We start from the raw sequence: 15934 nt of genomic DNA on the forward strand, positions 1-15934 counted from the left end.
GCATGTTATATGACATATATTGTGCACACAATAAGCAAGAGATTAAGGAATACCTAAAGCGCAGAATTACAACAAAGTGTCAAATAAAGGCCAGAATCTTTAGAGATGAAGCTCAACAAAGTAAATTCAACAATGATCGACAGCGAACAATAATCCAAAGCTCAAAATAATCTTCTAAATTCTAGAGAAATGTGGAACAACCCAAGTTAGAAAAGCACGACTTCGATATCTTTTTTTTTCTTTTCATTTTTTGCTTTTTTTTTTGGGTTTCTTATGCTTCAAATTTGAAGCTTAAATGGAAAATTACAGAACCCTTTGGCCTAGGTGAATGAGAGTTGAGGCGTGAATGAGGTGAGTGAGAGGAAATGAGCGAAGTTCATCTTCAAAGAGAAGGTCTGATTTTTTAGGTCTCTAATGTGTCTTCTGATCTCATTTCTTTGAAAGAGATGATGATGGAGAAGGGTGTGCGCCGTTTCTTTGAGAGAGGAGGGAAGATTTGATTGTTCTCTAGGTAGGGGAAAAAATAAAATTAGGTCTAGGGAATGAAGGGAGGGATTGAGTGTTTTTAGGGATGTGTAATTGGGCTGACGTAATTTGGTTGGCCCAGTTTCAAAACAACAGCCCATTTTCTTTATCTTTTAATTCTTTCCTTAACTTTATTTTCCCATTTTAGTCACTTCCCTATTTAATTCTAATGTTGCACAAATACCCATTTATCCAATATTAAACTATTTAAATTATAATCTAACAAATTGACTAATTCATTAAACTTACAAATATAAAAAATGATATTAATTAATGCACTTTATAATTTTAGTATTTTGGAAATGCAATTAAAATATAAAAATATATGAGAAATAAGATATAAAATATTTTTATCATTTTTATGATTTGAAATGCTATTAAATATGTTAAAATTCCAAATAAATGCCAGACAAATAAGGTAAAATAGAGGAAAAATTCCTAAATTCTATTGAAACAGTTAAAACTATTTTCAACATTTTTTAGGAGTAATTTATCTATAGGGCAAAAATTAGGTACTCACAGTTGGTCATTGCTTCCACCAGAGGCAGATTTATAGGAGAAATTATGGGGCACATGAACTCATGATCTCTTCGTAAAATTAGATATTTTATGTACATATTTTTTAAAATTGGTATAATATTAACTGTCGGCACTCATGCTCCAAGACCCACTAGATACATTTTTTCCTCCTTTTTTTAGTAGTACACCCATATAAAAAAAATCCTATATCCGCCTCTGGGAATAAATAAGATTGTTTCTGAAGTGAAAATAATTATTATACTCTCATGTATAAAATATGTAAATTGTAAGCTGTTGTTGACTTGTTATATAATATGATGGACAAAATATTTTGGTAGGCGATTGGAGTTAAGTTGAAAAAGAGTATTTCATTTTAAAATTGTTTTTGAATATACATTTTACTTGAAAAAATATTACATATAATTTTTTGAAGAAAAAATTTTTTTTACATGAAAAAGTGATAAAACCCACCTTTTCAAATATCCAAACTCATCTTCGAAACACATCTTTGAAAAATCATTCTAATGTACACCAAAAAAAAGATTCGAAAACAAAGGTTTTTTTTTTTTTTGACAGACGAAACGGGCCCTTAGTAGTGTCAACAAAACTATACTTTTTATAGATTAACTCAAAATGCAAATGGAATTCAACTTTGTAATTTCCTTGGTGACTTCTAATTCAAAAAACTAAACTGCAGTTTCTTTATTTCTGTAAATTTTCTTGAGTTGAAAATAAATTAAAAAATATGTACTTATTAAAAATAGTGCTTACGTTTGCGAGGCTGGGACGTGTCATTTTGGGAAATAGAAAAGACAAGAGGGCATGCACTTTTATAGCAGGCACCAGATACTATTCCGGAAGTACACCGACAACTCTAATTCAAACCGGTTATTGCCGGTTTCAGTTCCGAGCTTCCACGTGTACCTACCAAAATTTATTACTCTAATCAGATTATATTTCTGTTTTTAATAATTTACTTGCCTTTGAGTATCGCCATTTGGTTATGACTAATGAAAACTTTTTTGGTAAGTAATCCTACTGGACCCTCAAAGAATCCCCAAGACAAAATTCACATAATTGTGGCTTTTAGGTAAGTAGTTAATTAATAACTACCAATTCATCAATCATTCAACATTTGTTTATTTGTGGATTTACCATATTTAAAAATAAAATTGCCATTCAAAACTATATTCCTCACCATGTCATGCTTACGTCATTATATTTGTTTTCTATGTAGCAATTTAATTGATACGAAAAGAATGTATATCTAAATGTAATCGATAAAACATGTCAATTGAATTTTTTTATGTTAATTAACTAAATTATTCATTTTTAAGAACTCTTTTTGGTGAGTTTTTAGGAAATCCAACTAAATTAATAATATATCAATATAATTTGTCAAGTAAATGATGCCCCCTTATAATATTTGTTAATTTTTTAACACGGTCTTTTTATTTAATCATTGATTAATTTTTTTTAAAGTCAAATAATTTTTGGTTGTTTAATTCGTAAAATGATTTAAAACCTAATATACTCATATATGTTTTAACTTTTTGCACTATCGTAGTTCTTTGTCGTTTAGTTAATTATTTCCTGAATACGCGCAAGACCTAACAAGATATGATTTATTAATTGCACGAAACATAATACGGCAAACACAACTTTTTACTGAACTTAAATAACGATTATATTTGTCGTATTACAAATAATTAATACGTAATCTGTTGGCGCGTAATGTACTAGACAATTATTCCTTTATTGGAAAATATCGACAAAACCTTACTTTTAATATATGAATTACAAAATGGAAATGGAATTTAATTTTGCAACATGATTGGTTTTTCCACAAAAACCCTTAAAAAAATATTTAGTTCTCCACATTTTTTGAGTAAAAAAAGGACAAAAAGAAACAAAGAAAAAAAGAGTTTGCTTTCTTTTTTGTGAGGGGTGAGTAGGGCGTGTCACGTTGGAAAATAGAAGAAGACAATAGGGCATGCAGTCCTATAACAGCAGTCAGATACAAATGTGTATGTACCCAGTCCCACGTATCAGAAAAACATAAAATGCCGCCAACTAAACTCAAATGCCACGTAATTAGTAGTGGACCCCACATATCTCCACTAGAGGCGGCTATATAAACCACTCTCTTTCACTCATTCAGTCCTACATTAATTCTTTGATAATTCCTTTCCATTTCGATATGGCGGAAAATGTCCACTTGGCTGGGACGGTGGCGGTTCCGACAGCGAACGGTGGAGGGGTGTGTTCAGATGAGGTGCATTATAGGGGTGTGAGGAAGAGGCCATGGGGGAGGTACGCGGCTGAGATCAGAGATCCTGGCCAGAAAACACGTGTCTGGCTTGGAACTTTTGATACGGCGGTGGAAGCTGCTAAGGCTTACGATACGGCCGCGAGGCTGCTTCGTGGTAGGCGGGCCATAACTAATTTTTCTCTGACAACTGAGGATAACCTCATGAACACTAGAGATTTTATGGCAAAACTTAGTACTAGAAATCATGTTAACATTAATACAAACAATCATGGTCCTTTTCAGAACAGTGATATTGGGTCGTCAAGCGGCGGCGGTGGTGCGGTGAGGATTCCGTTGCCAATTCAGAATCCTCAGTCACGCCATTTTCCGGTTGCTGGATGTTCTGCTCCGCTGCAGTTGGCGCGTGATAGGTGCTATGTGGAGGCTTTAACTATAGCTGGAGTGATTGTTAACCGGGATCCAAGTAGCCAAAAGAAGACGATTGACTTCATTGGCGGCGGCGTTAACGGCGGCAGTGGGCGTGGGGTTCAGACTGAGCCACCAACCACCAGCACCAGAGCTCTCAATCTTGAGCTCACCCTTGCACCGCCAGGGAACATGTGAAACCCGGCCCCTACATTTGTCATTGAGAATATTGCATGCATCTCAATTTGTTTTCTTTTTATTTTAAAAAAAATTCAGAAACTAATAAAGAAGAAAAACAGGATTAAAAGCGGGATACGCCGCAGGCGACAATAAGCAATGATCACTGTTGCTGTGAATATTCATAAGCAAAGCTGATCATTTTTTATTTTTTTTTTTTGGTTTTTGTAACAGAGAAAAAGAACAAATACTGTATACTTGGCATGCGAATGTGCCTTTTATATGATATGTAATCTTTTCTCATAGCTCCTAATAAAAGAAAGAAATGCATGCTACTCTTTTTCTTTTTCTTTTCGAAATTTAATTGGATGAAATTATGTTTGGTCTAATCGGTAGGAAGAGATGAAATCAAATACTCCTATAGGAATAGAGATGAAGGAGAAGTGAAGGAGCTTGTGGCACGAGGAACGGTGCAGTCGGTTACGGATCAGGTGTTCTAATAAATGGTAAAGAAGTTTAACTTTTGTTCACTAGTTCTATAAAATTATTGACAGATACTTTGAAAATAAAGTAAGTGTTTAATATTTTCTAGTAGAAGTATTTAATAAGTCACTTACTATAAAGTACTGAATTGTAGTAATTAAATATAGAGTAGTATTATATGCATTAATAATTAATGTTAACTTGATAAAAAGGTAACTTAATCTACTATTAAACTATAATATAAGTACTTGTACATAGTACAATTATAATAGTACATGTTATAAGATACAAATCTATCGGTATAATTTTTTTTAATTGTACATAAGGTAAAGTAAATCCTCTATAGAAACAGGGAAAATTTTAAACAATTACTCTCGTGCGCACGTGGTGTTAGGAGACAAACTTTCGAGGCCATTCCGTCTTTCAATTTCATCTAATGTAGCAAATACGTATAGGGATTATCGTCATATAAATTTTAATTATTTGCGAGAAAGATGTATAAATTTTGACTTTAATTTCTAAAGTAGTAGAATAATGGGATAGACTTTGTTTCAAAAGAGAAACTGCGGCTGCTAAAAGAATTTTCGTGATACCTAAATGTTTGTAAGTATTTTACTTTAAAAAGTGAATACCATCTTGAAACAAATAATTAGAAAGAAGATAGGAAGTATATTATTGTATAGGTCAAAATCTGACCATAGTGGCCGTCCCCAATAGAAATGATAAGGGTCGGCCCAGCTGAAATCATGCTCAGGTGGCGAAATAGTAAAGAACACCTCGGCCATCGTCGGAGTCAAATCGTCGAAAGCATACGTCGAGTCAATACTATGTTCGAGCAACGACGAAAGGGACAGTTACAAGAAAGTATGTTGGTCAAACCATTGAATAAAAAGTTCTAGGAACTATATATATAGGGGGAAAGCTCATAGAAAGGGGGACTTTTCTGGGGAAGAAGAAACAACAGAATAACGAGGGGAAGCAGAGAAAATAAGATGAAAGAGGAATCTCTCGCCGATGACAATTACTTCACTTTTCCCTCTCTTTACTCATTCGTTTACAATTCATTTCTATTCCAGATGTAAGCTCATCTCTCGTGTTTGGCGTAAGATTACCACATCAATGAATCTAATATATTCCTTCCCTTCATTATTTCGCACTTTATATGTTTGAATTTGAAATTAATTATGCTTGGCTAAGATTTACCTTCTTTATTATTGATAATTAATTTTGGCGAAAGAGTCTTAAACTTTTTGCTCAAATAATTTGGCGCCATCTGTAGGGATTTCTTAGCCAAATTTTCTAGTTTCCTTCATATCTAAAACCGGAGAAATGTGACCATCCACCCGAAAGAGTGGTAGGCAAACCTCGCATGCTATCCTATATCATGCTGCCATATAAAAGTAGAAGTTATAACCAATATCCACGCACCTTTTATGAGAGGGCAACACTTGTTGCACAATCATGTAAAAGAATGGGCACATCCTGCCCTACTCTCACATCCCCTTCACACCGATGGTCCATGAAAGAAGTATGACATGTCTCCCTTGTTGTGGGTACGAATCAAACGAGATCACACCGGGACTCGATTTCAACTCTACAACAAGTGAAGCGAACCCAACCCACACAGATCTTAGGCACTGCTAAAAGAAAACGGAGCCGAACACGGCCGCCAAATCTAAAAACCACCATTCCATCAACCATTCAAATGCCAGGCAGAGCAAGCAATGCTATAAAGCTATCCTCTTTTACCGACTCATTGGATCGAGGTACGGAAAATCTCATTTTGTTTTACCCTCTGTTAGTTTAAACAGGAACACAAGAGCCGCACGGGAAAGCGAGCAAAGGAGCACTCCAACTAGAAACAATGGAAGAAAAACTACTACAAAACAACTGGAATGTTGCCCATCTCAAACACTTCAATTTCTAAAAAATGACGCCCCTCAAGTCGTACTCTTTTTCCCTCATCCGAGTTTGGTCCCAATTGAGTTCTCGGGGAGGTTTTAACAAGGCAATGAAGGGGGACGTCTCGAAGTTCAAAGTATAATTCATCGCCCCGTCTGTCGATGACCTCTCCAAGACGAACAATGAAGGGACTAGATACAGGGAAACTTATCCAATATATGCATGAAACGAACACGTACTACAGTCTCCAGTTAGCGAAACAGTAACATTTTATACTCCCTGTCATCATATTCTCCATCGCAAAAAAAATTAAAACAACTGGGACTCACCCAAGAGACACATCGTGCAAACAAAATTAAACAAATTGGGACTCACCTAGGAAACGCAAAAGCTAAGCAAACTGGGACTCACCCAGGGAATGCAGAGGTTAAGCAAAACCGGGACTCCCCCAGGGGACGCCCAAAATTCTCCAGAAAAAACAAAACCGAGTACGCCAGGATTTGCTCCGACGTATACACAAACAATATGGTAGCCTGTGCTTCTCCAAATTCTGACAACCTTCGCACCAGCGGCCTCGCAGATGCGGCAAATTCCTCGCACCTGCGAGCACTGCCCAGTCCTGCTCTTGGCGGAATAATAACAGGTTAACATTTCGACATTAGCTCGAAATAACACCCCTACGGCCAAAGGCCATTGCCAAAAAGAAGAATTCGACCTCGTTCGAATCATGACGGGTTAACATTTTGACATTAGCTCGAAATAACACCCATACGGGCAGGGGCCATCGCCAAAAAGAAGAATTTGACCTCGTTCGATTCATGTCGGGTTAGGGGTGTTATTTCATCGCCCCACTTGCCGATGACCTCTCCAGGACGAACGATAAAGGGATTAGATTTAAGGAAACTTCTCCAATATATGCATGAAATGAACATGTACTGCACTCCCCAGTTAGCGAAATAGTAACCTTTTATACTCCCCGTCATCATATTCTCCACCGCAAGAAAAATTAAACAAACTGGGACTCACTCGAGAGACGCATCGTATACCCCAATGCAAATAAAATTAAGCAAACTAGGACTCACCCAGGAAATGCAAAAGTTAAGCAAACTGGGATTCACCCGGGGAACACAGAAGTTAAGCAAAACTGGGACTCCCCCAGGGGACGCCCAAAATTCTCTAGAAAAAACAAAACCGAGTACGCCAGGATTTGCTCCGACATATACACAGACAATATGGTAGCATGTGATTCACCAAATTTTTGACAATGAAATAACCGGTTAACATTTTGACATTAGCTCAAAATAATACCCCTACGACCAAGGGTCATCGCCAAAAAGAAGAATTTGACCTCGTTCGAATAATAACAGGTTAACATTTTGACATTAGCTCGAAATAACACCCCTACAGCCAAGGGTCATCGCCAAAGAGAAGAATTCGACCTCGTTCGAATCATAACGGGTTAACATTTCGACATTAGCTCGAAATAACACCCCTACGACCAAGGGCCATCGCCAAAGAGAAGAGTTCGACCTCGCTCGATTAGCTCGAAATAACATCCCTATGGCCAAGGGACATCGCCAAAAAGAAGAATTCGACCTCATTCGAATCATGACGGGTTAATAACACCCCTATGGCCAAGGGCCATCGGTAAAAAGAAGAATTCGACCTCGTCCGAATCATGACAGGTTAACATTTTGCATTAGCTCGAAATAACACCCCTACAGCCAATGGCCATCACCAAAAAGAAGAATTCGACCTCGTTCGTATCATGACGGGTTAACATTTCGATATTGGCACGAAATAACACCCCTACGACCAAGGGCTATCGCTAAAAAGAAGAATTCTACCTCATTCAAATCATGATGGGTTAACATTTTGACATTAGCTCAAAATAACCCCCTACGGCCAAGGGCGATTGCCAAAAAGAAGAATTTTACCTCGTTCAAATCATGGCGGGTTAACATTTCGACATTAGCTCAAAATAACACCCCTATGGCCAAGGGCCATCACCAAAAAGAAGAATTCAACCTCGTTTGAATCATGACGGGTTAACATTTCGAAATAATACCCCTACGGCCAAGGGCCATCACCCAAAAGAAGAATTCGACCATGTTCGAATCATGACGGGTTAACATTTCGACATTAGCTCGAAATACACCCCAACGGCCGAGGGCCATCGCCAAAAAGAAGAATTCGGCCTTGTTCGAATCATGACAGGTTAACATTATGACATTAGCTCGAAATAACACCCCTACGGCCGAGGGCCATCGCCAAAAAGAAGAATTTGACCTTGTTCGAATTATGACGGGGTAATATTTTGACATTAGCTCGAAATAACCCCTACGGCCAAGGGCCATCACCCAGAAGAAGAACTCGATCTCGCTCGAATTATATGGACTAACATTCTGATCTTACTCGCAATAACGCCTTTGCGGCCATCGGTCATCGTCAAACATTTTTTTTTACTAAGTTAGAAATTAATTTCACTCCAAGCCCCAAGTTCGACCTCACTCAAATACATATGAAAAGGGCGACTTCGCCTAAATCAACAACTCAGTTCAACCACCCTCGAATGACTCAAGTCAAAACTGACTTCTTCCAAAACGATGAGTCCGAATCCAACCTCGTTTGAGTCAAAGATGATTTTTCTTAAAGCAACAAGTCAAAAGTCAGTATCGCCTAATATGCGAATCCGAAGAGACTCCATTCGGACTCACGCGACGAGATCCTACTTGGTTCGGTTAAAATTGGTTTCCCTAAAACAAGAAATCAGGGATTCACCATGCAAAAATCCGAGAATCTACGCCAAAGCAAAAAAAAGTAAAGCAATGGGAAAAGAGAGAAATACAAAGGATGTATAATGACGAAAACTCTTTTATTTAAACACTTGCGCAAATGGCCGCACATTATACACGGCTAAAACCGGCCCAGTACCAAAAAAAGAACAAAACAAAACAAGAAAAAACAGACTAAGGCAACAACTTTTCACTTGGCATCATCACCGCCATTTTCCCCATCACTATCTCCAGGAAATTCCTCCTCAACATCAACATCCTCGCCAGCCTCCAGTGTCACAAGACCGCAGCCATAGTTGACACGAGCCTCTCGTGCCTTCGTCCGGGCTCCTTCATAAGCGGCCTCAGAAATATTGCTTGCCTCCCACAAACTCTTGTATATGTCCTGCTAGGCTTCAGCATGGACCCAGAGCTCATGCAAATGGCGAGGGATAGCGGTGGAGGTAGATTCGACTTGGGCCAACAATTGTGCTTTTTTGGTCTCAAGAACAACGACCCAATCTCCCAAATTTGAAGTTTCCCGATCAATTTCGCCAATAAGCTCTTCAAGACTCACCTCCCTCAGCGTAGCCATCGCCCTCTCAGACTCCTACTCTAATTGAAGGGTGTGGATAACATCCTCCAACGCTATCACCCTTGTTGATGCCGACACCCAAGCACTCTCGGCACTCTCTAACTCGGACACTTTCCTCTCAAGCTCGGCTAATTTCCCCATCCACTCCACACTCAAAGCCTCAACTCTGATGGCATTTTGATCCAGTTCAGATTGCAACGATAGCACCTTCGTTTGAAGATGCTCACACTCCACGACGACCCCTTTTCCCAACTTGAGTTCCTTGTCCTTTACACGAAGTAGCTTCTCAAGTTCACTATTCCTATGAATAGACTGCATCAGCTCCTGATCCCTTTTCTCCAGCTCCTTCCCAAGAGATTAATTACCAACACTCGCTCTGAGCTGCTCATGCATCTCACAACACTAGTTGCGGTAACGGCGATACTTTTCCAACATCATCAGAAAAACCTTGGCCCGAGTATCGGCCCTGCGAGCACTTTCAACCTCTAGCACATAAGACTGAGCCCAAAAAAGAAGAAAAGAGTCAGTAAAGGCCAAAGCCGCCAAAAACAAAAAGGAACACAAAAAGGAACAAAGAGGAGAAACTTACCCTCAGGCCCATATCTGCCACTTCATGCATTAAATCAACGACACAAACATCTTGAAGAACCTCTGATGTTTTATACTTCAATACCACATAAGAGGGGGGGGGGTGATTTGTGTGGTACCCAATTTTCGCTTAACTTGATTATAGAAATATCTGGTTCTTCTATGTGTTCCACCTACTACTGTTGCAGAATAATAAATAAAGAAAATAAAGAATACAAAGATTTTACATGGAAAACATGTGGCTCAAAAGGTGAAAAAACAACGACCTACCTTCCAGTAGGATTTTCCCAAACTCTCCACTAAAATCATTGAGCCAAAAACTGCATTTACAAAAAACTCTTTTGTAAACCTAAGATTAACTCTAATCCCGTTGTGGCACACAGCCTCAATTGTTGCGACAACTTCAAGTTAACTCTAACTTGAAAACTCTAAGCACCTAATACAATTACTTCTAAATAAGCTGAAAGATACAATGTAAAATTACCTACTACAATTGAACTAGAATAAAAGATAGACATTTGGAACTGGTTCTTCTATCTGGTTCAAGTAACTTCAGGATTGCACACTTGAATCATACAAAAATTGCTTGCAAAATTGCCTTGCTATTTTGCTCTCAATTCATGTTTAACTTCTGCTTATGTGTATTACCTGTAAAAGAGAACAACACTAATATTTAAGGAGTTAGCAATTGGAGATTGACTAGGATAAAAATGCTACTCTTCCATAGTGTAAGAGTTCTAGTTGATCTCATACTCTAACTTTATCCTTTTCTTAAACCGTGTTCTCTTTGTGTAATTAGTCTTTCTCCTTATCCAATATGCAACCTTTTCAATCATGATCAGGAGATATCACTTCTAATAAGTTAGGTTTATCTCCTTCACGTGCATCTTACATGTTTGAGTTGATCATAACTGTGTTTCACAAGATGGACCTGGTCCATGTCTGAGTTCCTTTGTCAGTCTTCAAAACTTTACCTTTACTTGGGCCAACAAATTTCCCTTTTTGATGATGACAAACTCTGTGGTTTTTACTCACTTATGCCCTGTCAGAACTCAGCTTATTCATCAATACAAAGTTAGAAAAATTTACTTATTATCAAGGACCAGGTTTATTAGATTATAAACATCACTTATTCAGAATATATAAAGCACAATATCTCTTCCCCCTTTTGGCATCATTGAAAAGTTGCATAAACAAAGTGTTAGTCCCAGAATTTTAACAATTACTCATGGCCACTAGGGCAACTGCAAGTGCAATCATGGATTAATCAGCAGTAATCAAGCAAACACAGTCAAACTATCAAGGAAATATTAACAATCAACAAGAGCAAAAACAATAGATATCATTGATAGAAGATATGCTGCTACCACAATCCACAAAAAAAGCAAAAATATTCAAAACATGAGCAAAAGAAAGATAAATCCCTAATCTGGGTCACTGGTGGTACTAGACAGGTTCAGGAGATGAATGCTAGAAGTTCTAAGGCTTGGGAGAGCTAGAGGCTTGGTAAGCTCAGTTCTGAGAGCATCCCTCTCAGATTCAACCTCTGTTAAGCGATCTTTCAACCTAGCTATCTCAGCATCCTTGGCCCCACTTTCCTGAACTAGAGCCCTAACTTTACTATTGATAGGTGTCTTCTTGGATGAAACAGGTTTATTGGGAATGGAATTGACTAGATAGTCACATGCAATCAAAGTATTAATGCCAAAATGGTCCTTGCTTGTGGCCATTTCCCACTTCTTCAGAGGCACCTTGCACCTATCCAGAATAGTAGTCAGAATAAATCTATAAGGGGTGGCATGGGCCTTGGAGCCATTGATAATCCTGTCCAGTAGCTTGATGATGAATGAAGCCAATTGATTTGCCTTCTACTTTCATGTCACTCCATCAGAACTAAGTCTATATGGTTAGCAATGTGCCTTCTTTCTTGCCTGGGCAGTAGGCACTTGTTGACAAACTCAAATAGGACTTTGTGTTGTGGCTTCATTTCAATCTTGTGCACAAACTTGGCCTCATTCACTTCTTCAACATCAAAAAATCTCCTAGTCATTTCAAGGGCAGGAGGAAGGGAATCCGGACTTAGCCATCTTTTCCTAGTGTAGTCATCTTATCCCTCAGCAGGGATGTCAAGAATATCTCCCAGCTTCTCTGCATCGAAGGTCACTTGAACCCCTTTCACTTGACTGGTGACTCTGCCATCCTTGACCTCTGCATTGGCCATGAATTCAATGATTTCATTCCTAGCTAGCCTTCCATCCATCTGAAGGACCATGTCCTTCCAGCCTTGAGCAGCTAATGCATCATCCAAACGAACCATTCCTGGTTCCACCAAGTCTTTCAGCAATCTACCCTTCAGAATTTGTCTTTTGCCAAACTTGGCCAGCTTGTCTTGTTCACCATCCGACTCACTCTCTTCTTCACCACTCCATTCCTCATCCTCAGCAATTCTAACTGGTTTGTTTCTTATTGCAGACCTTGTCCTTTTGGCCAATGAAGATTTAGCAGCCTTAGACCCTGATGAAGACTTCTTGGAAGAGGTCTTGGTCTTTTTAGGCTTGGGGGTCTGAACCTCCACGGTTGTATGTTCCTCCTGATGGACCTGTTCCATCTCCTCAATATCAACAACCTGAGAAGTCTCTGCAACCTTAGCTTTTCCTTTATCTATCCTCTTCTTCTTGATTTCATCCAAAGTCATTTGTAATTCACTGTCACTCTGTTTCACCATACTTCTTTTGGCTCTCCCCTTTGGCAAGGGAATTTCAACAGTTATTGGGGAATTGGCCTTTCTTTTCTTGGTGTTCTTTGTAGTTCTTGGAATCTTAGGCGTTGGAGTTCTCCTTTTTTTTGGGATTATAACTGGCACCTACTTTCTTCAGAAGATCTGCTAGGGTTTCTTCTATAGATGAACCGGGTTCATCCACATGAGAACTCAAATTTACCAAACCCTCAGCAGCCTCCCCTGATCCACTTCCACCTATTTTCTTGCCATTTTTTCCTACAATTTCAACTTCAGCCCCATAAATTGCTGGTATAATCGTCTCAGAGGTGGGTGAGGAATCAACCACTTCTACCTCTTTTCCCCTCACATCGCAGCTTGCACCCTCTCTCATTTTCTTTTTCAATTTTATTTTTACCTTCTCTTCTTCTCAACTCAGGCATTTCCACATCTCTAATAGACCCAACAAGAACAAACCTATTTTTTTACACTTTTAACCAATGCAGAACGTACCTCGGAAGGGGAACTCTGAATCTTCTCAGAGTCAGAAGACGCAGGTCCTTCCCCCTCACTTGCAGACTTGAAGGAATTTTCTGAGTGTTCATATTCTTGGGCTTAGGTAGCCTTCAATTATGCGTTCAATCTTTTCGATAGTGCACCTATGGCTACAGTTTTTCGAGCGAGTATTTTAACCCGTCTTTTCTTAGGATGGGGGTTTGTACTAGGTGGATGAGGTGTGGAGGAACCAGAAAGAGAGGGTGGTGGAGAAGTGCCTGGATTATCTTGAGGGTTCGACATTGTAACTGATTTCGTGAGAGAGTTTGTGAGTTAGGCTTTTAGAAGAGAGAACAATTGAGAGGGAAAGAAATTTTTGACGGTTTGGAATAATGAGGGTGGTAGAGGGTGATGATGGGTATTTAAAGAGAGAAACTTATTTAATGACTAACGGTAGCTTTTTGCAGTCAATTAGAGGTCTAATCAAACTGAAATTTCAGGTTGAATAAACGATTAAGCTTCCCTAGATTTTAGGCATTTTATGTGGTGAGAATTCTAGTAGAGACTGAACTGGTTCAAAAATAAACGGATAGAATTTTCAAATGTTCTTGAACATAGGTAGGACTCTGCTCATGATTTAAATATTTATTTTTCTAATTGTGCAGAGAGTATGCGGTGAAATCAGTGGGTCTATTTCTCGCTACTAAGATGCATTCGGGGAGTCATATCGACACCTCCAGGCTGTAGGGTTACGATCAAGCTCTTTCCTTCGAGGTTCATCCACGGCCCAGCAAAGATTCCGAGGATGGGGAATTTGTCCGCGACCCAATGAAGGTTCCAAGGGCGGGGGATCCCCGAGGCAAGCGGCTAGAATCAACAAACTCTAGCACCATTCCTAGCCGTCCCATCCTCGTATCTTTACATTTAATGCACTTTGTACTATATTGTATCCCCTCTCCTATATAAGGGGAATCCATGCCACTTTGTAAAGGGCTGATGTTGCTCCAACTATTTCTCCACAAGATCAATAATATCTCTCTCTCTCTTCTCTCTAACTCGCTTGCTCTCACTGGCTCGAGGCCACTTTGGCATTCAATTTTCTCCTACTTGTTCTTCATTTATTACTTGGTATTGGCCATAAAGAGCCTTGTTTAATCATATCTTACATGTTATCCCCTTCCCGACTACCCCCGATAGCTCGAGATTGAGCTCAGGTATCGACCCTGAGGTCCTCCGTCGACCAGTCCGAAGGTAGGGCAGTAAGCCCCTCGGTTCGATTGCTGCCTCATTTTAGCTTGCATTTTATCGTTAAAGTTCATATTCCTAACATCGTTTGCTTTAACAATCAGCATAAAAATAGATCGCGTATTTTTAGAATTCCATTTACAAATTTAATTGTCGTTACCATTGTCACGGTAAACAGTTTGACCTGAAATCAAGAGATCTTGGACAAGAAAAAGTGTGAAAGGTAACTTGTAAATGGGCTCCGAAACCCATCCCAAAGAAGTTCAGAATTCTATAACTCCCAAAATACAACGGGACCTCAGATCCCAACGAACACGTCACTGCCTACACGTGCGCGGTGAAGGGCAATGACATAAAGAACGATGAGATCGAATCAGTCCTACTGAAGAAATTTGGAGAAATGCTCTCGAAGGGGGCCATGATATGGTACCACAACCTTGCTCTCAACTCCATAGATTCATTCGCCATGCTGGCAGACTCCTTCTTAAGGGCGCACGCTGGCGCCATCAAGGTATCAACAAGACAGTACGACGTACTAAGATTAAGCAAAGGGAGAACGAAATGCTGCGAGAATTTGTGTCTCATTTTTAGACAGAACGAATGGAGCTCCCCCGGTCTCCGACGACTGGGCAGTGCAGGCCTTCACTCAAGGCCTGAATGAACGAAGCTCGGTGGAATCAAGGCAGTTGAAAGAGAATCTGATTGAGTATCCTGCCATAACCTGGTCGGACGTCCACAACCGATAACAGTCAAAGATCAGGGTCGATGATGACCATATGGGAGCCCCTTCGGGCTTAGTATACCTGAGCAGGCTCTTGACGAAGGAGTCAAGATCGAATAAAGAAAGGTATCAGCCATACCCCGATAATAGGAGAAATGCTTCAAAGTGCAATCCGCCCTGTAACGCCCGATTGGTAATCCAAGGACAGAACCCTTGGGGACCCCTCAATAGGGGTAGCTTCGACGGGTACGCCAACAGGGGCACCCCGCCTATCAGAGTATAGCTTCAACGTCGATGTGTCAGACACCGTGTTCGCCATTAGCAAAATCAGAGACGCCAGATGGCCCAGACCGGTACATTTGGATCCTTCCCATAGGAACTACAATTTGATTTTTGAGTTTCACAACTCGCACGGGCACCGAACCGAAGATTGTAGGTAGCTCCGAGAGGAAGTGGCCCGATTGCTCGACACCTTCGGGAATTTCTCAGCAACCTGGCTAAAAAACAATCGCGGGAA

At 39.6% G+C, this 15934-nt stretch overlaps 1 protein-coding gene across 1 annotated transcript; it reads left to right on the plus strand.

Moving 5' to 3' along the window:
- Positions 1–3244: 3244 nt before the first annotated feature.
- Positions 3245–3919, plus strand: LOC107827485 (ethylene-responsive transcription factor 8). Its single transcript, XM_016654629.2, has one exon. It carries the CDS (start codon positions 3245–3247, stop codon positions 3917–3919), a length of 675 nt encoding a protein of 224 aa, XP_016510115.2.
- The last annotated feature ends 12015 nt before the right edge of the window (positions 3920–15934 follow it).

This window comes from Nicotiana tabacum, chromosome 3 (assembly GCF_000715075.1).
Source record: "Nicotiana tabacum cultivar K326 chromosome 3, ASM71507v2, whole genome shotgun sequence".
Lineage (NCBI taxonomy): Eukaryota > Viridiplantae > Streptophyta > Magnoliopsida > Solanales > Solanaceae > Nicotiana > Nicotiana tabacum.

What these genes read in the sequence shown, in the direction of transcription:
- LOC107827485 (XM_016654629.2), top strand. Translation starts at nt 3,245, where the DNA reads ATGGCGGAAAATGTCCACTTGGCTGGGACGGTGGCGGTTCCGACAGCG.